Genomic DNA, 25,466 nt, shown 5'->3' with positions numbered 1-25,466 from the left:
TTAAAATTTGTTAGATATTTCTCCCACACTTACTATGCAATCTTATGCAGTTATTTCAGTAGAAGTCCTAAGGTTGAGCAATACCGAATAATTTGGTAAAATTCGGGTTCGGCTCTATTGGGCTTTAAAATGATTGTTAAAGCTGAATAAGATGAACACTTGATTCTATAAACCCGAATATTATTGGATTATCTGAAAACTTCAGGTCCGTTAGAATTTTTAGGTATTTTTAGTGTGTTTTGGTTTTTGGCCTGTAGGTGGTGCATTTTATAAGGTAGCAGCACCACAATTGTAGGGTGTCTTCAGGAGACTCTCTTGATGATACCACCCAGGTTTGGTGAGGTTTGGATCAGGGAGTTTAATTTTATGGACGCCCAAAAGGGGTGCCCCATCCCCCATTTTTTCCCAATAAGAGCTAAGAGGGGATAGGGGCTACCTCTAAAGGGTAATGCTGGCGTTGCAGAGATGGGGAGCCCATTTTCTGGCAATAGCAAGATCTACCTTCTAATCCCATGCTCTCAGCTTGCTTGCCATATCAGCACATTTTCAGCTCCATAGCTGAAAATGTCCTCAAACGACACAGTAGCCCTGCTGAATGGATACTCATTTCCAGCCACAAGAGGACCTCTGATGACATTGTCTCCCCTAATTATCTTAAGCCAGATACTCCCTTCTGAAACTAACTTCTCCTGACTGCCTTACAATGCACTCTATTGTTTCTCAAACAATCCATCCAAACACCGCCCAGAGGTTGTCCCAACACCTCCCAAGGGTCTATTCCAAACCTATTTTCCAAACTATTTATATCTTAGGAACTTTGTGTGTGTGTTTATTGCATTTAATCAAGCACTTATGAATCAAGTGCTTATTCCTACAATAAAGATTGTCAAATTTGTATTATATTCCTCTCTGTGGATTTTCTTCCAAGAGCTGATCTTCGTATGCATTGGTATTAAAGATTCCCTACCTAGGCTCTTGCAATATTAATAAGCAGTCTGCTCTGAGCTAATTTTCCCCACTTTATTGAGACACTGCGTCTCCATCCTGGGTAACAGTACAGCCAGATAATATGACAAGTGTCTGATACGTCAGTAACGCTACTACTTACATATAGGTATCAATGTCAAATGTCAAAAGTATGAAAACCACAATTTAAAAGTTACATTTTGAACAGCGAATTGGGAGAATACGGTGAGATGCCAATTTCACCAAACAGCTTGCAAACGTTTTCTGCTGGGGACTCGAAAATGCGGGGCCCATGGCATATGCTACTTTTGCTATTAGGTTAATCCAGCCCATCTGATTTTTGGATGAAATGAAATCTTGAACGAATGATTAATCCAAAACTTAATTAATCAGAAGCTGCTTCTAGTGTCAGCTCTGTGCCTTTAAAGTTGTTGATGGGCAAAGTTTAGAGAACTGGGAGAAGGAGAGGCTGGCAGACAAATTGAGACAAACTGAGATGCAGGCTGTGGGCTGCCTCTTTGTATGTAAACAGGAAAAAGTGAGGAGAGTCCTCTGCAAGTCCAGTGTGCAGAGAACCGTTCCAAGGTAAGCATTCTGTGGGTAATGGGCCTATGTGTCTCTTTGTGGGCTGGGGTTTATCCTAGGATATTTATCTCCACATGAAGCCTGCTGGGTGACCTTGGTCCAGTCATGATTCTCTCAGAACTTTCTCAGCATCACCTACCTCCCAAGATGCCCATTTCAAGGAGAGAAAGGGAATGTGATTCTAAACCACTTTGAAACTCCTTGAGCTAGAGAAAGGGAGGGAAGGTGATATGGTATAGCCCAGTCTTAACCAATTTTGGAACCTCAATAAGGTCAGTGCTTGGACGGGAAACCACGAAGGAAAGCTCTGCAGTGGAAGGCAATGGCAAACCACCTCTGTTTCTTACTTGCCTTGAACACTCCTTGCTGGGGTCGCCATAAGTTGGCTGTGACTTGACGGTACTTTATACCCAGGCAGGGTAGAGAAAAACAGGATATGGAAATCATCATCATCATCATCATCATCATCATCATCATCATCATCATCATCATCATCATCATCTTCTTCTTCTTCTTCTTCTTCTTCTTCTTCTTCTTCTTCTTCTTCTTCCACTGTGCAAATTCAGTTTTTAGTGTTTCATGAAAGCCACCCTGACCTCTTGAAAGGTGAACGTAGATATTTTAAAATAAAGTAATGTAGATCCTTCTACAATTGTGTATTTTATTTATTTGTTTATTTAAAATTTATTAGCTGCTTTTCTTTTTTACGGAGCTCAAGGCAGCATACAACATTAATAAAATTCATAAAATATATTAAATAAAAGCATAAAACAAAAATTTAAAATGACAATTTAGGACTGCATTAATTAAATGCAGACTTCATAAAACTGTCTTTGGCTGTCTGTTAAAGATCAAATGTGAGGGGGCCGGGCAGACCTCCTTGAGAAGGCTGTTCCATAATCTTGGGGCTGCTACAGAAAAGACCCTATCTTGTGTACCCATCAAATGAGCTTCTTTGATTGATGGGACAATTTTGAGATCTTCTTCTTGTGATCAATTGTCCTCTCAGTTAGATGGTTGATGATTAGATAGGGAGCACTTTCATGATTGGCTGTCCTGATGGTTGCCCCAAAGAATCCACTGTTGCATTTGTACAAATAGGTATGAACAGGACGTGTGTCTTAGGAATGATCACAAACCCTCTAGGCACACAGTGGATCAATTCTATGTCCTATACCATTCTGGGATCTATACCACCCAGTGCATAAAGTTGCTTAAGAATAAAAATTCAGGGATACTATTAGTGGGAGTTGTACGTTCCTTTGAAATGAAAACAGTAGTTTTATGGTTTCATCAGAAGGCGACATTGCATGACCGTTTTATGGGCGAGGGAACTACACATTGAGAGATCCAGGAATTTGCAGCAGTTAAGCCCAGTCAGCAGTTATTTTCATTAGAGCCTGAATCACATCAGTACTGTATCAGTTAAACCCAGTGATATGTTATATTGAGGTTTTCAAAAATGTCTCACATTCTACACTCTTTTAAAACTGGCTTTTTCCACAGCTATAGCCTTCAGATATAATGGACTCTCTGTGGTCTATCTCATCTTTCTGCTGCTTCTACCACTGTGCCCAAAACCTACTGCTGTCTCAATGAAAGGTTGGTGAAGCCCTGCATGGTAAAAAGACTAATTCTGAAGTTCTGTTAACTTGCATATAAATAATTTTTTTTAATGCCAGAAGGGTAACTGTGATGACCCATACTTTCTTGCTTTGTTAGTAAATAAGACATTTGCAAATTACTGTTTATTAATTGTCACCAGGAATGTAATTCCAAACCCTTTTTATATTTTTCTTAAAGTATTGTGTCTAAAGCAGTTCTGAAGAGCTATGTGGTTCTGAGGAAGAAATCCTCGTAAGTTACTAGTGTAGGATTCCAGGTTATTTTGAACAAATTAAACTATTATTTATATTTTTTCTTTGCTTAATGGTTACAAGAAATAATTGATCTTATCACTGCAATAAGTAAAACAATCTGACAATAACTTCTCACTGAGGTGATTTTCACTACACATAAATTACTTTCTCACTGTCTCTAAATCTCTATGACCATATTAAAATTTCACTCCATTTCTGGTTTCTCACTGTCTTCTATATGTATTCTACCTACCATACTTCTTTGGGCAGTTTTGTACTTTTATATAACCCCAGGAAGGATTCTAGTCAATAATCTGCTTTCTAGTCTGTTAATATCGTACTGTTCTGAATTTACTCCAGCCGCCACATACATTGCCTGCTGCCACTCCAGTAAGAAGCAAGGTTTCCCACAACATCATGACATCATTTCTGGCTGCGTAGCTGAATGTGATATCACTGCACTATGGGATGCTCTAGGATTCCCTGAAACTCTATGGCTCATTCCGCACATGCAGAATAATGCACTTTCAAACTGCTTTCAGTGCTCTTTGAAGCTGTGAGGAATGGCAAAATCCACTTGCAAACAGTTGTGAAAGTGATTTGAAAACACATTATTTTGCGTGTGCGGAAGGGGCCTATGATTGTTACCACAGAATTACATGGTGACATCACTTCCAGTTGCACAGCTGGAAGTGATGGCATGTCACTGCTTCAGTGAGTCTCCATGCCTCAGTCTTCTAGGTGTTCTCAGCCAAGAGCTGGCACTCTTATTTGTGAGACAGAGTTGACTTCATTGGACGCATGAAGTGCACATTCATTAGGCTATTTCATTTCTAGTATTACTTTTATATTAACTCAGAAAGACTCTAAGGGATTTGATTACTCTTTTGATTCGATCTGTTTTTAAGCTGCTTTTTTTAAATAACATTTCAATTCCCCCACTTTTCTCTTATTAAGAGAAAAGTGAGATTGTTGTTCTATCTGTCTGCACTACCCTGAATCTCCTTGGAAGAGGGTAAGTTATAAATGTAAGAAATGAATAAATTTAGGCTGGACTTCTGAAATGATAGACTTTTGTCCTCTTTTTTTTTTAACAAGGCATATTGAGTTGAAAATAAAACTTTTATTGTTTTGTTTTTCAGGGTCTACCAGGCTTCTCCTTTGGGGAACTACCTATACTAGCTTAACTTTCATTGTGGTACAAGTGGCGTTTCAAATTGCTTTCCACTATGAGCCACCTGATGGTAAGTTTGGTTTGATGTCTAACTTTCAGCCATTTAACCTAGAGTAACAACAGTGTTGTCCCTGCAAACCACAATGTTTTAGAGGCCTGATTTTAGACAGTGCATTGTAAAGAGTTCGTCATATTTTCTTGGGTTGCCAACCTCTATGTGGGGCCCGGAGTTCTCCCAGAATTCCAACATATCCAGACTTTATGGAGATCAGTTCCCTTGGCATCTTCAGAGTATGGACTGTATGGCATCACATTACTACCGAGTTCCCTTCCTTCCCCAAACTCCACCATGCACAAGCTCTGCCTCCAAATCTCCAGCAATTTCTCACCCCAGAGTTAGTCACCCTAAATTATTTCCTCTGCTTTCCTTTACAATTAAACAAGAAAGCAAATCAACCAAAGACTGTTCAAAGTCTGATAGTGTGCTTTTGCAAAAATGGGTGCAAGGACCATGCTGGAATCTAAATTTGGAACATAAATTGTGTCCTAAATTCTACTGTCTCAATCTGTAAGGCCGACATTGCGTTACAATGGATTTTGTCTTCCTCCCCAACCCTGACGAAACAATTTCAGCTGCATTTTAAATGTGAAATGCAGAACTGTGCTCTGAACATGCATGCAAATTTTACTTTGATATCTTCATCTTTATGAGCAATATCATGCCATGCAGATGAATTAAACCCAATGCTTCACTTGACTAATAGTTAGTCATTGACCACAAATAAAGTCTTCTTCTTCTTCTTCTTCACTTGGCTAAGCTGGTTGCCTCTTTTGTTGCTACATCTGTTTTCTTAGACCTTACATATCTAGGCCTGTTCAATGTTGATTCCCAAAATTCAGGTTTTTGGGCAGAGCTAGGGATACAGGATGTAAGAATACATGCTCAAAGACAGAGGAATACCCAGATAATGTCTGTATCCCTTTTAAATAGGTTCCTTATGGGAGAAAGTGCTGTGCCATTTTGGTTTCCCAAGGTGAGATACCAATTCTATTTTTGTTGTTCAATACAGACTTGGTTTTTCTAAAGCAATCCCTACCCCAGCTGCTTTGGGTTTTCTGGACTGTGTGGCTGCAGCCCAGTAGTTTTTGCTCCTAATGTTTTGCAACTGTAGCTTTCATCTTCAGAGGCATGTAATGGTAAGGAGAGAAACACATCTTACTGTTTTGGGAAATGAGGCAAGGAATGAGTCATGTCCATTGCTGCTGCCACTTAATTCAGTGACCCCTGAAGTGGTGGCTCATAGTACTTCTCCACCTGTATTGTTCCAGGACCGTTTTCACTTCTCAGTTCACTCCTGAAGCAGACGCTTGGGTTGCTATAGCTAAAGCAGCATCTAGTACAGTGCATTTAGAACAAGGCCGATGCTCCATGTGCTACTTGACTGTAAAACCTTAAACTCTCAAGATATTAATCAGGGGCGTAATGAGGCAAACTGTAGCCCTGGACTGCCTTGATGATACCCCCCAGGTTTGGTTCAGTTTGGTTCAGGGGGGCCAAAATTATGGACCCTCAAAACTGTAGCCCCCATCTCCTATTAGCTCCCATTGGAAACAATGGGGGATGGGGGCACCCCCTTTGGGAGTCCATAACTTTGGACTCCCTGAACCAAACCTCGCCAAACTTGGGGAGTAGCATAAGGACAGCCTCCTGATGATACGCTGAAATTTTGGTGTCGCTAGCCTAAAAACTGCACCCCCTGCAGGCCAATAATGGAAAACCACTAAAAATACCCAAAAACGAACCCTGCATTTTGATGCCCCCCCCCCCACAAGGTGTTGCCCTGGGCAGCTGCCCATCTTGCCCAATAGGCATTACGCCCCTGATATTAATATGTCTTCCTTCTGTAGATTTAGCAGTCTTGATGCTGGGAACATCATACGTCTTCTGGCTCCTGACATTGGAATGTTCCTTACCAGCCTTGTAGTCACACGGATTTGCAAGAAGATGGTGAAACTCCACAACCGGAAAGCCCAGCTTCCTTCTGGAATTCAAAATCTGTCTGTCTGTGATGATGAAAAGAAGGACGAGGAGGAGGAAGAGGAAACGGTAGTGATGTGTTTACTGTCAACTCTCTCTATGCCATCTTAGGAGTTCTGGCCAAGTCAACGGTGGGATGAGGAAAGTGGTTTCTGTGGAACTGGGAACATCCCTGACTTTTCCTCAGGCATCTTGGCCGAGGATGGGCCAGGCACTGGACCGTGACAGAAACAAGATTTTAAAATCTTAACAAAAAAACGAAGAACCACAAAGACCAATAAAATGGCCCAGAAATGACAATACCTTGAAAGGGGTACCCAACAAATGCAATCACATTTCAAGCAGCAAATCACCCTGTGGTTTACTTGTCAGCCATTTCCCTCCAAGATTAAAACAAAACACTTTCAGTGGAAAACTTGGGAGCCACAGGCAGAGCGTTGGGAAAGGTCCCTCAGAACTGTGCAGCTAATGGAGGTTCCATCCCCCAACACGAGAATTTCTTCTGCTAATGGAAAAACCTCTTGCATCAAGGGAAGGTACCTTGGGCTGGAGGGAGATACAGCCATTAGCTGAGCAGATCTTACCAATAGTAATGTGGAAATGATTGACCACATGACCCATTGCTGTATTCCTCCTCAGCACCAGAAGTAAAATCCATCCCCACAATATAATTTGTCGCCCTTCTTTGTCGCTCTTGACAGCTTTGTCATCTGCTGACTGAATATCACCCAGTCCCCTCCCGGGGGGTTAATGCTGGACATCATCTGCGTATTTTAATTGTAGAAGATCACTGCTGCTAGTGTTTGAATGTTTAATTTATTTATTGTTTTAATTGAAACTATTTGATGTATTTAAATGTTGATTGTTTTGTGAACCGCCCTGAGCCCTTCGGGGGTAGGGCGGTGTATTAATCAGACAGACAGACAGACAGACAGACAGACAGACAGACAGACAGACAGACAGACAGACAGACAGACAGACAGACAGACAAATAAATAAATAATAATGATAATGATAATGATAATGATAATGAAAATGATAACAACAACAACAACTTCAGTGTGTTGCAAACCACATATTATCCATACCTTATGTCAACATTCAAGCAAACAGAATGGGCACTTGTTTTTGGAATGCATACAGCCTGATTCTATGAATGTTTGCTCATAGGCCCCAAGTATAATTTCCCCTGGCCTGCTTCAGATTTGCAACTTAAGACACCTTGGTTGCTATGCATAGGTAGGCAACAGCAAACCACCTCTGTTCATCTCTTGTCTTGATAACCCTACGAGGTTGCCTAAGTCGTCTGCAACTTGTCCGCACTTTCCACCACCCATCTGAAGTGATTGTGAACAGTTCTGATGTCTCAAAGACTTTATAAATGGCCATCTACCTTTCAAAACTCAAAAGAAATACCTGTGGTGGTTTTGATAGATCAGCATTCAAAATCCAGCCATAGGCTCTGAACCAGAAGCATGCATCCATGCTTAGTGTGACTCATTCTGCAACGTTCATTCTTTAGAAGTCAGGCTTCGCTGTAAATGTACAATAAGGGAAAAAACGTTTTCCTTCTCTTTTGGCTCTTACTTTAAACACTATGAGATCACTGGAACAAATTTCTGCATGCTTGCCTGTCCACAGAGTTTATTTAGGATGTCCATAAGACAACTCAATGTGTTGTGACTAATTTCCCCTGCGCCCCCCCCCCCCCAATAAACTCTTTGTTGTTAATAATTAATATCCTATTTTGGAAACAGCTTCTTCCCATTAATAGCTGAAATGCAAGCAGAACAAAATCCGATGTGCCATCAAGTAAGCTTTGCTGTTCATCGTCTTGAGATCGGACGTGTTTAATTGGTTCCACATTTATAGGAATCTGAAGAAGACAGTGAAGATGTGGACGGAGGGGTAGACATCGTACTGAAGAAGAAGCACCGTGGAAGAAATCCTGATACCAGCCAATCGGGTTTATTCCAAAAATTCACACTTTTCCTGGTAGGCTTGAAGATCCTCTTTGGAGGGATGCAAGATACTGCTAGCAAAGTGGTAGTCGTTTTGCTGTTTGGTTTAGCAGGTAAAAAACCGCCTTCCAGGACTGGTTCACAAATGCATTTTAATGACGAGGATTGAAAGGTTGGCTTGCCCACGTGAATGAGTCACACAGAACTTTAATGTCTTCTGTTTTTATGTCAAGTCAGTTCACACATTCAGTTGCCAGTTAACAAGAGCATATACATTATTCATTCAATGGGTATGTTTTTATCCCATTCTTTCCTCTAGAACAGCGGTTCTCAACCTTCCTAATGCCACGACCCTTTAATACAGTTCCTCATGTTGTGGTGACCCCCAACCCTAACATTTATCCATTTTACAGATGGAGAACACTGATGCAGAGAGTCCTAGGCGACCCCTGTGATAGGGTCATTCAACCCCCAAAGGGGTCCTGACCCACAGGTTGAGAACACTGCTCTAGAAGCTCAAGGTACCCTGTTTCCCCAAAAGTAAGACATCCCCTGAGAATAAGACGTAATAGAGGTTTTGAAGTGCTAAATATAAAGCATCCCCCGAAAGTAAGCCGTAGCAAAGTTTTTGTTTGGAAGCATGCCCGTCGAATAGAACACCAAAGCATGCAGCTGTGGAGCAGAAAAATAAGACATCCCCTGAAAATAAGACATAGCGCATCTTTGGGAGCAAAAATTAATATAAGACACTGTCTTATTTTCAGGGAAACACGGTAGCATACATAGCTGTACCCTCTTTGATGTGCCCTCTAAATCTGACATAAAACTCACTGGTTGGCCTTGGGCCCATTCTACTTCACAGAGGAGTTGGCATCAGGGGACAGGATTGCAATAATTATGGGCAGAGAGGTACCAGTTGGTTATCTTCACAGTTCCTAGAATCATAGAGTTGGAAAGAGCCATGCAGGCCAACTAGTCCAACCCCCTACTCAGTGTAGGATCAGCCACTGCTTGAAGACTGTCAGGGTCTTTATACAGCCCATTCAATTGCTGAACAACTCTTAGTGACCCTCTCTGCACAAATCATCTAAAATTGTGACCATCATATGAATGTAAGGACTCTTGGCCTAATCCCTGCAATTTTTTTGTTTTTTCAATTGTTCTCAGGCATAATCCAGCCGTCCGTCATGTCTGCAGTTTATTTCTTCCTCTTCATGGGCTTGTGTTCATGGTGGTCTTGCCATCGGCCCATCAGCCCAGTCGTCTTTAACAGCTTGTGTGTGATGGTCGCAATATTCAACGTGGGCCATTTGGCTGTCCTGTATCTGTACCAACTGCCATATATTCAGGGCGTCATTCCTGCTGAAGACCTTTATGCCAGGTAAAAACTCCACCCTGGGAAAGCCGCCTCGTTCATGAAAGCTGTTAATAGGGTTTGCCTTTAATTAGAAAAACAGAAACAGCATCTGAATTACAGAGAAAGGTTTGAAAAGAAAGTTGATTCACTAATATGAAAAGTCTGACGACGCAAAAAGAGACTTGTGAAGAATGACTGGGTGGGTTTCCTCTTCCTGTTATCCTATCAGGAAGTTCATCAGAAAAGCTCTTTCTCCATTTTGTCCTTCTCCAGGATCTTGGGCATTGTTCCACTTATTAAGGCTGACAACAGTGTACCCTGGAAACTTCAAGTTCACCCTCAACTAAGCTGGCCGATGGCTTTGAATCCTCTAGTGCTGCTTATACTCTACTATACCCTGGTCATGATGCTCCAGGAGTGGTCACTGCCTGCAAAGGTAAGGGATGCATTGAAGTGCAAACCACCCTAGTTAAACTTCTGAGGCTTTGCCTTTACTATAAACTCTAGGTTGACGGAATGGATACTGAGCAATATGCAGCTCAGTATCCAATGTGTTGTTTTTCTTCTATCTAATTAGCAATAGCCTGTCAACTTGAAAAACAGCTTTGAAGTATATAGTATATCTGGAGAGTGTAGTTTTAAAACATCCTGTGTAGCAGAACAAGTTATATTGTATGCATTTTTTCTTCAAATTTAAAAAAGGGGATTTTAAAAAAAACCATTTGAGTAGGACCAACTGTAACCTTGGTCGTTTCCCCATTTACCTCGACCAAAGGTTGCTGTGCGCTACTCCCAGCGCGCGTCACTTCTGGCGTGCTCCCGGGCTTCCCTGCGCTCTGCGTGGGGTCATCAAAAGGCGCTGTTTCGAGGAGCGCCAGGAATGACTCGCGCTGAGGGGGTGCAACAGCGGCAGCGTTGTCGCCGCCCCTGTAGTGGGGAGTGCCGGGGAACCCGGTGCTACTTGGGGAGAGTAGCACGCAGCAGCAGGTAAGTGGGGAAACGACCCTTCTTAATCACTTGCTGTCTTTTGTCTCCTGAACTTGTAAGTCTCTTTCTCACCATTATGTCGCCAACAGTGTGGGAGAGGCTCTGGTATTTGAGTAAAACTCTATGGTAAAAACAGGAGATATCTGGCAACCCAGAGTAAGGGGTTGTGCACTTTGCACTTGGGTGTCCTTTTGCTTTCAAACTGGTATCCCCTCTCCACTTTCTACGCCATTGCAGTGAATCCTATTTCAAACACAAAAGGGACTTGTCTAGTCCACAAAAACTTACACTGGAATATAGAACTTGCTAGTTTTTAGGGGAGTGGGGCTAGAATCCGGCTTGTTTTCTGTCCTGTAAACAACAGGCACGTAGGATAATATTTTCATGGATGTTTCCTCCTCCCCTCTTAAAATGAACACATTTAGGGAAGCAAGGGAGAGACCACACAGCTGCAATCTGAAGACTACGGTGAGGTGAAGGCAGAGACCGAGTTCTGGGTGACCACGCACGAAAGCATCAAGGTAAACTTGACTTGGTCTTGGACCTACTGTCTGCTAAACATGTATTGTAGGAAGCCAACCCTGCAAGCCTAAACAGAATTACCTTGGGCGTTTCCCCACTCACCATGATCCCCCCTATGCCGCGCGCTGCTCTCAGCGCGCGGCATCCCTAGCGCACGCCCGGGTGTCCCCACGACCCCGCGTTCTGCGCAGGGTCATCAAAAGGTGCCGTTTACAAGAGCGCCAGGGATGCCGCGCACTGAGAGGGCGCGACAGTGGCAGCGTCGGGGCAGCTGTGCTGTCGCCGCCTCTGTCGTGGAGAGTGCCGGGGGACCCCACGCTACTTGAGGAAAGTAGCGCGGGGCTTAAGGTAAGTGGGGAAAGGCCCCCTGACTTCAATTAGGTTTGCCAAATCTGGCTTGGGAAAAGCCTGGAGAAGGAGTTAACTGGGGATATGATGTCAAAGAGACTGCCCTCTGAAGATGCCATTTTCTCCAGGGGGAACTGATCTTTTTCACCTGGAGAACAGTTGTAATTCATGGAGAACCCAGGAGGCTATGACCAGTGGTGTAGTGCCAACGGGGTGGCGGGTGTGTGTGTGTGACGCCTGGGTAGAGATGTGGCAGGGGCGTTCCAGGGTGGGTGGCACCGCGGCATGTGCGCAGGGTGCTCACGCGCTCCGGGTGCAGTTTCCCCTTGCTCCATCTGTGGCTACAACACTTGGGAATGTTCAGTCTAGAAAAGAGGAGGTTGTTTGCTGTCTTTAAGTATTTGAATGGCTGTCACTTAAAGGGCAGGAAGCTGTTCCTGTTGGCAGTAGAGCCTAGGACTCTCAATAATTCAAATAAATTATGGGCAGAATGGTCACAGCTGGACATTAGGATTTTTTTTTACTCTGGGCCTTTCCCCACTTACCTTAAGCCCCGCGCTACTCTCCTGAAGTAGCGCAGGGTCCCGGGGCACTCCCCACAACAGGGGCGGTGACAGCGCAGCCGCCCTGACGCTGCCCCTCTTGCGCCCCCTCAGTGCGCGGCATCCCTGGCGCCCTTGTAAATGGTGCCTTTTGATGACCGGTCGTGAAGACGCCCGGGCGTGCGCCAGGGATGCTGTGCGCTGAGAGCAGCGCGCGGCATAGGGGGGATCCTCAAGAGTGGGGAAACGCCCAGTGAGAGTAGTTCAGCAGTGGAATCTGCTGGCCAGGGAAGTGGTGAGCTGCCCTTTTCTGGTGATCTTCAAGCCACAGCTGGACGAACACCTGTCTGGGACGCTTTAGGCTGATCCTGCATTGATCAGGAGGTTGATCTAGATCCGTGGTGGCGAACCTTTGGCACTCAAGATGTTATGGACTACAATTCCCATCAGCCCCTGCCAGCATGGCCAATTGGGAATTGTAGTCCGTAACATCTGGAGTGCTAAAGGTTCGCCACCACTGATCTAGATGGCCTGTATGGCCCCTTCCTGTCCCATGATTCTAGATTGCTAACCCCAATTTCAACGGACGTAGAAGGGTATAGCTCTGCTTAGGATTGCATGTCAAAGTAGTCTCCATTTCTTTTTTAACCTCCAGGCACCTTACATTCCTAGTGGAAGCTCTCAAGACATCCCTCTCTTGCAGTGTCAAAGTAGGAGCAGCAGCTGTAATCTATACATCTACACCAATGCCGGGCACTGCAGTTCCTTGTCAGGTATTGTGGTCCAGATAGTGCGGCTGAATGCAAGGTGTGAGCAGTTCCCATTACTCAATGTTGCAGCTTGCTGGGGGAAAGTTGTGCCTGTGGGAGATACATGAACCAAGAATTCCAAGGTTCAGCTACCTGTCACCTGGGCTTTGTAGGATAGAGTTCATAAAACCTTAAGCCACAATACATTTGTTTGTCTGTATGGTACCCCAGATCTTTTTGTTGTTTCGTTACAAGCATAGATATCCTGAGCCTCACTTGGGGAAGCAGATGAGTGCTGGGAACAGGAGTTGACGACAGATAGTGACCTATTTAGAAGAGAAGAAGAAGAGTTTGGATTTATATCCCCCCTTTCTCTCCTGCAGGAGACTCAAAGGGGCTTACAATCTCCTTGCCCTTCCCCCCTCACAACAAACACCCTGTGAGGTAGGTGGGGCTGAGAGAGCTCCGAGAAGCTGTGACTAGCCCAAGGTCACCCAGCTGGCGTGTGTGGGAGTGCACAGGCTAATCTGAATTCCCCAGATAAGCCTCCACAGCTCAGGCGGCAGAGCGGGGAATCAAACCCGGTTCCTCCAGATTAGATACACAAGCTCTTAACCTCCTACGCCACTGCTGCTCCTAGAGGAACATTTAGAGGAACATCTAGATTCAAGTCTAGCAGCAACTTAAAAACCAACCAGGGGCCTTTCCCCACTCTCGTCGTTCCCCTCTATGCTGCGCGCTGCTCTCAGCGTGCAGCATCCCAGGCACGCGCCCGGCCGACCCCACGACCCCGCGCTCTGCGCGGGGCCATCAAAAGGCGCCGTTAAGTAGAGTGCCTGGGATGCTGCGTGCTGAGGGGTGCGACAGCAGCAGCTTCGGGGCGGCTGCGCTGTAGCCGCCCCTCTCAGTGGGGAGTGCCGAGGGACCCCGCGCTACTCTCCTCGAGTAGCGCGGGGCTTAAGGTAAGTGGGGAAAGGCCCCAGATTTTGGGAATATGAGTTATCTGAGTCAAAATTCCCTTTATCACATATGTCTGACAAAGGGAACTCTCTCTCTGTCTTTCACTCTCTCTCTCTGTAAATATATATGTATGTGTACACAGACAGAGATAAAATGTCAGATATATTTACTATACCAGAAATATATCAGATATTTCTGATGAAGGGATCTTTGGATTTCAAAAGTTCTCACCACAAAAATCTTGTTAGTCTCTAAGGTGCTCCTGGACTAAAAACTAGCTCTTTCTCACCAACATGGCTACCATCTGAAATTATTTAAAAGGTGCTAATTCTCTCCTCTCTCTGCTATTGCTATTTGGCGTAGTGGTTAAGAGTGGTTAAGAGTGGCTCAGTGGTATAGTGGTTAAGAGCAGGTGCATTCTAATCTGGAGGAGCCGAATTTGATTCTCCACTCTGCCGCCTGAGCTGAGAAGGCTTATCTGGGGAATTCAGATTAGCCTGTGAACTCCCACACATGCCAGCTGGGTGACCTTGGACTAGTCACAGCTTTTCGGAGCTCTCTCAGCCCCACCCACCTCACAGGGTGTTTGTTGTGAGTGGGGAAGGGCAAGAAGATTGTAAGCCCCTTTGAGTCTCCTACAGGAGAGAAAGGGGGGATATAAATCCAAACTCTTCTTCTTCTTCTTTTTTGTTGTATCTTTAAACGTGGGCTGTCTCCAGAGGACTTCCCTATCTATTTCGCAGGTTCATTCATAAAAATAGAATGTTGTGAGACCTGACTTGCAGAATCTATAAATCATCGTTTTGTTCAGTATCTGCCCTGAGTTAATTAGTCTTTCTCTGTCTCCGCATTTTATATTCCCTGTAGAGGTTTCAGCAGGCCCTGAAAATGTGACAGAAACTGATGATGAACTTTGCATTGACGATGACCAGCCGAGCACTTGGTCAGCACTGGCACATTTTCTTTTGAGTCAGAGCTATGTCACTGCTTTGATTGCCATGATGGTAAGAGAGCATTTGTGTGGATAACGAATGTCATCTGGCTTTAGGGTTACCAGCACTGCCTTGGCAAATGCTAGGAGATTTTGAGGGTGATGCCTTGGGATGGGTGGAGTTTTGGTAGACTGCATCACTTCCGGGTGCCCTCTAGGAATCTATCCTAATCTCTATGGTAAAACATGATAGAGACATGGAGAAATTCCTGAAGAGGCATTATGGTGGTCATTTTTTTCCTTGCTTTTCAATTTCTCTAGAAGGGGGAATTGGGATCCAGGGTGGGAGTTTATCTGGCATGGGTAGGAAAATGGCAGGTCTAACTGTCCTCAATCCTGTTCTGGCCAAGCATACAAAATATGCCTTGCATGAGCTAATCTGGAGTCAGACGGTCGGGGGAAGGTTCTTTACCTCCAGATTGGGTGCTGAGACAGCTACAGAAAGCGCTCCAAACTGAAAAAGTTATTTTCCTTCATGGGCAGTTGGAAAACCCTGCAGTCGACAAAGGCATCCAGATGACATCATCAGAGGTGGGATCCAGCAGGTTCTCACCAGTTCCCGAGAGTGGGTTACTAATTATTTGGGTGTGCCGAGAGGGGGTTACTAATTGGGTCTGCTTTTCCATTAGAAATTCCATTAGGTCCAAAAACCATAAAGTCCTGTTGTTTCCTATGTGGCTGGTTAGCGAAGGTAGAAAACGGGATAATTCTCCCTATTGGGCTGTTTTAAAAACATGTTTTAGAAATATGGTAAAGTTCCTTGTTTAAGGAAAGTATCCTTCTTTTGATTTCTAGAAACAAAATTAAGTATTTGGAAGTATTAAGTATTTGACAGGCAGTCAATTAGAGGAGAAGTAGTTGTTTCTGTTGGCAGTAGACGATAGGACTTGCTATAATGAGTTTAAATTATGGACAGAAAGATACCAGGTGGAAATTAGGAACTTTTTTTTTACAGTAAGAGTTTTTTACAGTAACAGAGAAATTATTAATGCCCCGCCCTCGGAATGCCCGGTCACGCCCCCGTCGTGCCCTGCCCAGCCCCATTGGCGCTACGCCACTGTTTGAATCCCACCACCATGGGAGCCTGTTACTAAAATTTTTGGATCTCACCACTGGACATCATGCAAAGTGTGGCCATGACCTGACCAGTCCCCATCCCCCCTTATGTTTTATATGTTTATTTGTAGGTTTGGAGTATCACTCATACCAGCTGGCTGGCATTTGTTCTGCTGATTTGGGCTTGTATTATCTGGATGGTGCGTGACCGTCGCACGTGTGCCCTGCGAAGCTCCCCCTTCCTGGTTGCCTATGGAAATGTCCTGGTTGCCCTCAATTTCTTTGTAGGACTGAATGTTTCTCAGAAGGAACTCTTTCCTGGAGTTCCCACTTCATTGCTGGTTGATTTGGATCTGAAGCCTTATTCATTACCCTGTGTCCATCTGGCAGCTAAGGTGAGCCCCGTTCAGTTCAGTTCCGGACTCAAATTTAAGACCAAGGCCTTAACATAACATAAAGGACACCATTTTTAAGGGAATCAATAACCAAGCAACCTGCATCTATGCTCTCCATACTGAGGGTGGAGGGTTAGCAGGATGGGGACGTTTAGGATATACTGTATTAACAATCTTGTAACGTCTTAAAGACCAACAACCACTTATTCTGGCAAACATTTATAGTTTTTAATACATTTTCAATAGTGATGGTAGCCCAAGTTGAGTTGTGACTTGCTACAGTGATGTAGGTTTGGGTCCTGGGCCCTGGATTATTCTGAAATTTCCCCAGTGATTGTTCACACATCCAAAAATATTAATGTAGTCACGAGGACCAGATGCAAAAACTTTATTAAAAAGTGGAAAATGAGACTATTTTTTGCTGTCAAGTTGCAGCCAATTTATGGTGCCTTGGGCTTTCAAGGCAAGAGACATTCAGAGGTGGTTTGCCATTTCCTGCCTGGGTGGAACAACCCCGGATTTCCTTGGTGGTCTCCCATCCAAATATTAACCAGGGCTGACTCAGTTTCCGAGATCTGATGAGGTTGAGCTAGTCTGGGCAATCCAGGTCAGGGCAAAATTAGATTAGGAACCTGTATTGTTGCAACATTAATGTTGAGTCAGAAACAGAAGGAATCAAGGTCGATTGGATCAGCTTTGTCCATTTCATGTTGAATTGGAGATGTAGCATTGTAGCAGAGAGTGGTTTTGAAGAAGAAAGCTATTGCACCATCAACAGTTGGGTGACTGAAAAGAGAACTAGGGAGCTTTCACCACTACAGAAGGGAGCTAAAGTCGACTCAGTTCCCTTCAGTGGAGGGCGCTTCCAGGCTGTCCCCACAGCAACTGAGTTGGCCCCCTGGAACTGAGCTAAGTGGGCGGGATCATCTTGGTGCCTGTTTCGCTCCTTGATCGTGATTGGCGCTTGTGTTACGGTGGGAAATGGGAGCGTTCTTTTTTAAACAGTTTTTACAGTTTACAGTTACATGCGCTTTCTGCCCGCCACGACTCTCCCGTTCTGTGCATGCCACAAAAACGGCTCGTGATTGGTTGAACGGATGAGGTGTCATTTCAATGCTTCCCCACTTCAAAGCTTCGAAGCGGTATCGACCTTGAGCCGGCAGAAAAGTGTAGTTCATAACTGCGACAAGGATGTTGCAGTTCTGGGGGGGGGGGGCTGAGACAAAACAATGTTGAGCTCGGTGGCAGTGGGGATTGACTGAGGCAGACCTAGGTAGAAACCAGTTCAACTCTGTCAGTGGGGAAAGCCCCTAGGAGTAATAGCTACATGTGATCAGAAACTGCTGCACAAAATGCCATGCTCCACTGCAGATCAAATTTGGTGGGAAAATGTGTTTGTGTGTGTGGGGGGGAGGTTGTGTGTATGGTTGGGTAGGCTATGTGTTTCTGTTCCTTCAGATAATGGCGCCTGCTCCAGGAGTTCGGCTTTAGTTTTGATTGGTGGTTCTCAATAGCAGAAATGGAGATGGAGACATTTTTGAATTGCTGTTTCAAAATGTAACTGCGCAGCAACACTGGGGCACCTGTGCAAAAGAAAAAAAAGGGGGAGGGTTGCTCTGCTGCATCACGAATGACATCCGTATCAGAAATAATATGTTTCCAGGCAGTAGCCCATGGAATAAATGCAACTGAAGACAGATGAGGGAAAAATACCCCTAAATGCTGGGGTGGAGCTGGGGGGGAGAGCAGGAGGTATACAGAATTGTTTCACAGAAGATGTTTCCAAGACACAATGTGTGATCATTGGGAAAATCTGTTGTAAGCTATGCATGTGGAAAAGAGTTAGGATAGCACTGATTGGCTACAATTTGTGCTTTCTTTTTGTGCCAGCTCTTTTCATAGACATTCTTCACCCTTGAACTCCGAAAAGAGCGGAGTTGCTTGTAAACCCGAATGATGTCTTTGCCTCTTCAAAACATTTATGTGATTTTATTGCAGATTTTGTACCTGTTTACTTTTTGGCTTTTGCTAAAGCAGCACATGGTGCAAAGGCAAAAGGAGAAGCAACAGGAAGAAGATACCCTTCAGGCTGTGACAGTAGATGAACCTGGTAAGAAAATTTAATACCTCATAAAGTGACTGTCAAGCCCCAGTCAGTTTATGGCCACCCTTTAAGGAGGATTTTCAAGGCAAGAGTCAAACAGAGATTGTTTCATTGCCTGCCTCTTTGTAGCAACCCTGGACTTCCTTGGTAGTCAGTGATCCAACTACTAACCAGGACCAAGCCTGTTTAGCTTCCAAGATCAGATGAGATTCGTCATCTTGGTCAGGGCACATAAAGTTTACCTTAATGTATTTTTTAAAAAAATTAGCAGACATTATTGGATGATGATGAAGAAGAGTTTGGATTTACATACCACCTTTCTCTCCTGTAAGGAGACTCAAAGGGGCTTACAAACTCCTTACCCTCCCCCCTCACAACAAACACCCTGTGAGGTGGGTGGGGCTGAGAGAGTTCCAAAGAACTGTGACTAGCCCAAGGTCACCCAGCAGGAATGCAGGAGTGCGGAAACACAGCTGGTTCACCAGATAAGCCTCTGCTAGTCAGGTGGAGGAGTGGGGAATCAAACCAGTTCTCCAGATTAGAATCCACCTGCTCTTAACCACGCTGGCTCTCCATACAAACTTTCTGTAAAAAATCCATACAAGCTTTCTGTAAGTATTGTAAAATTAAACCTGGGCAGAATGATCCAAAGCTTTGTAAGCAAAGTAGCACTTCCAGGTTTCCCTTGACTTCATCCACTCAACAGATAACTGGGGTAGAGGACAGAAGAAAGAATTTCTGTGTTGTGTATTCAGTGAAGTCTGAGGAACAAATCTCAGGAGCTCCTTTCACAAACAGAGAGCTTGATGTAGTGGTTAAGAGCGGTGGACTCCAATCTGGAGGACCGGGTTTGATTCCCCACTTCTCCACATGAAGCCTGCTGGGTGACCTTGGGCTTGTCACAGTTCTCTCAGAACTCTCTCAGCCCCACCTACCTCACAAGGTGCCTGTTGTTGAGAGAGAAAGGGAAGGGGTTTGTCAATTGCTTTGAGACTCCTTAGGGTTCGGAAAATCAGGGTACAAATCCAAATTCCTTCTAGGTTTTTTTTAGATTTGACGATCAATTGCCCAAAAGCAAAATTTCATGGTGTGTTTGTGTGAAGGGTTCCTTTCCATTTTGGCATGTTGAAACATCGCCAGGCAACTTCTACTCAAATCATTACCTGTATCCAGTGGTGGCATCCAAAAATTTTAGTAACAGGTTCCCATGGTGGTGGGATTCAAACTGTGGTGTAGCGCCAATGGGGCTGGGCGGGGCACGATGGGGGCTTGGCCGGGCATTCAGGGGGTGGGGCATTCCTGGGCGGGGCTGTGGCAAGGACGCAGCCTCTGCGCTGGTTTTTGGGTGGGAAACGAATGCACGCAGGCGCAGGCTGCCATGCACACCGGTGCACCTCCTGCTAGACTGCTTCAAGTTCTGCGCACTACTGCTGAGAGGAGGGGCGTAACTAAGGCAAAAATCATGTGGCAAAATCACCAATTAGTAACCCCCTCTTGGCACACACAAATAATTAGTAACCTACTCTCGGGAACCTGTGAGAACCTGCTGGATCCCACCTCTGCCTGTATCACTTTATTTTCTGAAAGGGCACATATAGCAGCTCCATGTGGCTTTCGATGTACAGAAGTGGCAGAGTTGCCAACATCCAGGTGAGGCCTGGAGAGCTCCCAGAATTCCATCTGACCTCCAAATGACGGAGATCAGTTTCCCTGGATAAATGGCTGCTTTGGAGGGTGGGCTGTGTAGCATTATAGCCTGCTGAAGTCTCCCCCATTGCCAAAACCTGCCTTCGCTAGGCTTCACCCCTAAAATCTCCAGGATTTTCCCACCTGCAGTTGGCAACCTTAGCAAGGGGAAGGTTTTGATCAGAAGCTGGCCTCTGTATGCCTTATAACTGAAAAGAACTGGGAGCTCCATTCACTCTTCTCCTAGGATCATATCTGGCTTGGCCCTGAATTGCTCCATTTAGCAGGATGAAATGCAAGTGTGAACAGTATCTCTTCCAACTGCCAGTGGGAAAACCACATTTACAAATGCTCTTCGGCAGAGTACATTGCGTGGCCTGTATCCATGCCATCATGTGCATAACAATAATTCCCATCAACTGTTATTACATCCAAAGAAGTGGGTATCGATGAACGATCCCAGGAGAGTTTCATAAGTAATTCAAATGACAAAGATGACAGACAGCTAAGACTGATGTGGATGGTTTTGTAAAGGTAGTCTTGCCTTCATCGCTTATAGATTGAAATAGTAATTTAGAGTGCCCTGGTGGTATTTCTAGTTGATTTAAACTCCTTTTGCAGAAACGGACAAACAGGGCAACCGGCTTTTGGATTTCCTCGGTTCCATGGTAATGGAGATGCTTGTAAAATACTGGATTTACTTCTGCTCAGTCATGTTTTTTATCGTCAGCTTCAATGGCAAAGTAGCCCTGTACAAAATTCTCTACATTGTGCTTTTCCTTCTTTGGGTGGCTTTGTATCAGGTAAGCAAACCATTCAGGTCAGGGCACTCTCATTTTGCACAAACACATATAAAATATTTGTCAGCTTATATACCGAGGCGTGAAACTGCATCCTTTGGTTTCAGGTTCATTATGAGAAATGGCGGCTGATCCTGAAGGGATTTTGGCTCACCGTCGTCTCCTACTCAATGATGGTCCTCATTGCTATTTATGCCTACCAGTTTGAAATGATTTCTGAGTTTTTCTTAAAGACCTTGAAAATCCCAGAGGAGAGGTAAGGGCTTTCAGTAAGACTAAAAGTATTCTCCATCCATCCATCCATCCATCCATCCATCCATCCATCCATCCATCCATCCATCCATCCATCCATCCATCCATCCATCCATCCATCCATCCATCCATCCATCCATCCATCCATCCATCCATCCATCCATCCATCCATCCATCCATCCATCCCTCTCTCTCTCTCTCTCTCTCTCTCTCTCTCACACACACACACACACACACACACACACACACACACACACACACACACACACACACACACACACACACACACACACACACACACACACACACACACACACACACACAGAGAGAGTCCAAGTAATCATTACAGGAACAGCAGTGGCGTAGTGGTTAAGAGCTGGTGCATTCTAATCTGGAGGAAACAGGTTTGATTCCCCCGCTCTGCCGCTTGAGCTGTGGAGGCTTATCTGGGGAATTCAGATTAGCCTGTGCACTCCCACATATGCCAACTTCAGCTAGTCACAGTTCTTCTGATCTCTCTCAGCCCCACTTACCTCACAGGGTGTTTGTTGTGAGGGGGGAAGGGAAAGGAGTCTGTAAGCCCCTTTGAGTCTCCTTACAGGAGAGAAAGGGGGGGATATAAATCCAAACTCTTCTTCTTTTACACTAAATTCTTCACAGTAGCAAATACAGACTGTGTTGTTAACATTCAAGCGTACAAGTAGGGCTCAGTGAGATTCATAGGGGATCCCATTCTCTTCCTCCTAAACCTGCTTACCCCTCCACATTTGGTCCATTATCCCACTTTCCCCCCACCCTCTGTACCTTGCCCTTCTCCCTTTCTATATCTAGTATTATTTACTTGTGGAATGGGGATTTTGTGGATGCCTAGGTACATTTGAGGGAATTTTAGAGAAATTCCTAGTTCTCTCTGCAATAAACAGCCATGAGGCTGAAGCACCTCACATTCAGAACATACATAAGCTGTTGATTTTTGTATCCTGGGGAAATGCAGGAGATAGTTTGCTGGCTGGCTCATTTGGATTACCAAAGGATGCCTGTGGTGATTACTTATGCTTGAGAACACATAATAGGAGTTAACTTTGTTCTTTACCAGACTGTCTGCACCCAATTTCTCCCTTTTGTATTGGGCAGGTTAAAAGATTTGGGTCTTGAGCAGTTCAGCACCATAGAGCTCTTCGCAAGGATTCTCCTTCCTGCTGCATTTCTGCTCGCTTGCATCCTTCAGTTGCATTACTTCCATCAAGATTTTCTGAAGATCACAGATCTGGCTAATATTGTCGTTAACCCTGTTTCGACACCTGGCAGGTACAATGTGTGGTGTAATTAGCTTGTTCTTTGCAGTATGAGAGATACATGCGTTTCTTTGAAAAATTAAACATCACTGGCACCATAAAGGGTTAACAAAATTTCTCTGCATAAACTTTTATGACTCAGGGCTTACTTCATCGGATGCAAGGGAGTATACATTCATAGGGGACATATTTGTATTTTAAATTATGAAAAACAGAAAGGTGGGGGTGAGGAGATGTTACAAAGAGAGGCTAGTTGGGAAAAGTGGCCGGTAGACAAAAATTCAGACTATTCAAAGTGGGTCTACAGAGCCCCCAACTGTAGACAGATGACCAGAGTAGGAAAACACCCATCAAGGAGAAAAGGCAGGATATAAATATTGTAAATAAATAAAATGAGATCTAATCAAGAAAGAGGCTGAATGAGACATAAGCAAAACTAATTAACATCTGCAAAGCACAGGTCATGCTGAATTATTTGCACCTACAGTGAATGAGGAAACCAAAGTCTTTATCCACGTCTGGACAAGAAATAGTGGTGAATATCTCGATGAATTTCAATGTAGCACTTTAATGTTAGATTCTCCCTTTGAAACTCTTCTGCATTTCTTGTGTGCATGGAGATTTTCAGTATTTATTTGTTTGAACATGTTCTGCTGATATATGTTAGTGCAAAAAAATGAAGATCAACAGGTCTTAATCATAACTAGATCTATTGTCTCAGAACTCAGCTAACAACAACATCCAACACCACTCTCTTCAGTTACTACCTCTCCAAAAAGTTACAGAAGCTAAAGAGGTTCAAATGAGCCCAGATAAAAGGCACAACACACTGCCAGACATCCCTAGGGTTGCCAAGTCTTGTGTGGCAACTGGCAGGAAATTAAGGCTTGGGGGCCTAAGGGGGACCTGTGATTGTATGTGTGCTGCTACATCACTTCAGGAGAAAAACCAGTGAATGATGGAGGCTTAGCCCTAGGAATTGCTAGGAACAGTTTCGTAGAGCTACCCTACATCATTTGTGTGTTTCCTCCAGAGCAGCCATTCTCAACCAGGGTTCCCTGGTACCTTGGGGTGCCGTGAGCATGTCCCAGGGGTACCGCGGCAACACTACCGCCCCCCCCCCTCATTTTTGTGGTGTCTCCCGCCGGCGCCACCAAGGACATGGAGCTGGCCCATGGGGCAGGGCCTGCCACAAGGTCAGCAGCCACCCCCACCCCCAGTGCTTCCCTTCACCCTGGGAGGGGAAGGTGGGGTGTGTGGCAAGCAGGGGCAATGGGAGGGGAAGGTGGAGGGTGGCGGCAGGGGTACCGTGAGATATGAAGAGTGAGGTCAAGGATACCCTGACCTCAAAAAGGTTGGGAAACACTGCTCCAGAGTGATGTTGCAATGTAGATGACACAGAGTGTTTTTCTCCTGATATCTTTTGGAGCAGTGGGAAGCAAAGACAGCTGCTGGTGGGAGGTCTCCTGCCATAGGACGTACCTGGAGGTTCGGGGACAGGAACATGGGAGGGGCGTAACTTTAGGTCACTTCTGGGAAGAACCTTCTGTATGTCCCTGTGTGCCAGCTATGGTCCTGGGCAGCCATCTATTGACTATATCATCACAGGGAAATACTCTCAGCTGGTGTAGTGTTGGGGTACTGTACTAAAAAGAAATAAACACTGAGATGTGGTTGTTTCTCCACAGTGACAAGAAGCCCAAGACTCGAGTGACTCTGCTGGCTAGTATGTGAGTTGGCTTTATCACCTGAATCTTTTCTGAATCTTTTCCTTAAAAATTGTTCATATGTCAATAGTTTGGCATAACAGAAGAAAACATACAGTTGCCCCTTCCAGATCATTGGGGTTAAGGGCGCAACAGCCCCCTCCAGAGGGGGAAAGCACCCGGTGCACTGGTGCTTCCTCTTCCCCTGCCCCGCCCTGGAACGCCCCCGCCCCTGCCACACCCTCGCCCTAACCCGGAACACCCTCGCCACACCCCCACAGGGGCGCCCGCCCGGTGCGTCGCGCGCACCCCGGCCCCTTGGAGCTATGCTTTTGGTCCCCTTCCACCCCCCACAATCTGAAAATCCTTCCTTTGTACCAGAGAATAAGTTTGAATTTTTTCCCTTTAGTTTTTTTAACTTAAAAAAATAAATTGTGCATATGTATGATATTATGAGATAAAATATGTTGATATTATACAATGCTACACATATATTTTATGCATTTCTGATTTTAAAAACATTTTCCGTGTTGTCTGCTGACCTTCGCGTGTCATCAGCGGGTTCTGAAAAACTCCCCCCAAATTGGGGTGCTGTGTGGTTTCCGGGCTGTATGGCCGTGTTCTAGCAGCACTTGCTGCTAGAACACGGCCATACAGCCCAGAAACCACACAGCACCCCAGTGATTCTGGCCGTGAAAGCCTTCGACAATACATTCCCCCCAAATTCCCATTTAATTTCTTATGCCATCTGCAATGGGGAAAGCCACGATGTGGAAGGGATAACTGTATTTGGAAAGGTGGTTGGACCTCCATCCATATAGATATAGTTGCGGTTAATGTATTTTTGGAGATTTGTATCGGATTTAATTATATTCATGACTATAATTTTTGTAAATGCATATAATGATAACAACAGTTTTAAAAAACCTATCCTTTTAGACACCAAAGAAGAGAAAAACATTTGTGTGGAAGCAGCCAAAATGTTTGTCAGGTGGAGATTTGAAGGGGTTCTGGTTTGTTTGTTTGTTTGTTTTTAATGCAGGGGACAGCTGATAAAACAGTAGTTCAACATTATACCTAAATCAAAGGTTATTGATTTTTATGCTTCGGATCCTGTTCTGTTTTGTACATGT

General features: G+C 44.6%; 1 protein-coding gene across 1 annotated transcript in view; it reads left to right on the top strand.

Moving 5' to 3' along the window:
* The first annotated feature begins 1,462 nt into the window (after positions 1-1,462).
* Positions 1,463-25,466, top strand: part of LOC125433403 (piezo-type mechanosensitive ion channel component 2-like) — an 86,350-nt gene continuing 62,346 nt past the window's right edge. The window contains exons 1-14 of the mRNA XM_048497906.1: positions 1,463-1,551; positions 3,355-3,408; positions 6,493-6,691; positions 8,495-8,696; positions 9,751-9,964; positions 10,214-10,376; positions 11,353-11,448; positions 12,995-13,112; positions 14,916-15,052; positions 16,227-16,490; positions 18,489-18,600; positions 20,902-21,083; positions 21,188-21,336; positions 22,467-22,640. Coding sequence (XP_048353863.1) covers positions 1,463-1,551; positions 3,355-3,408; positions 6,493-6,691; positions 8,495-8,696; positions 9,751-9,964; positions 10,214-10,376; positions 11,353-11,448; positions 12,995-13,112; positions 14,916-15,052; positions 16,227-16,490; positions 18,489-18,600; positions 20,902-21,083; positions 21,188-21,336; positions 22,467-22,640 — 2,153 coding nt within the window. The remainder of the gene's footprint in view (positions 1,552-3,354; positions 3,409-6,492; positions 6,692-8,494; positions 8,697-9,750; positions 9,965-10,213; positions 10,377-11,352; positions 11,449-12,994; positions 13,113-14,915; positions 15,053-16,226; positions 16,491-18,488; positions 18,601-20,901; positions 21,084-21,187; positions 21,337-22,466; positions 22,641-25,466) is intronic.

This window comes from Sphaerodactylus townsendi, linkage group LG05 (genome assembly GCF_021028975.2).
Source record: "Sphaerodactylus townsendi isolate TG3544 linkage group LG05, MPM_Stown_v2.3, whole genome shotgun sequence".
NCBI lineage: Eukaryota > Metazoa > Chordata > Lepidosauria > Squamata > Sphaerodactylidae > Sphaerodactylus > Sphaerodactylus townsendi.
The sequence above is the reverse complement of the archived record's forward strand: the minus strand, read 5'-3'. Positions and strand labels throughout refer to the sequence as shown.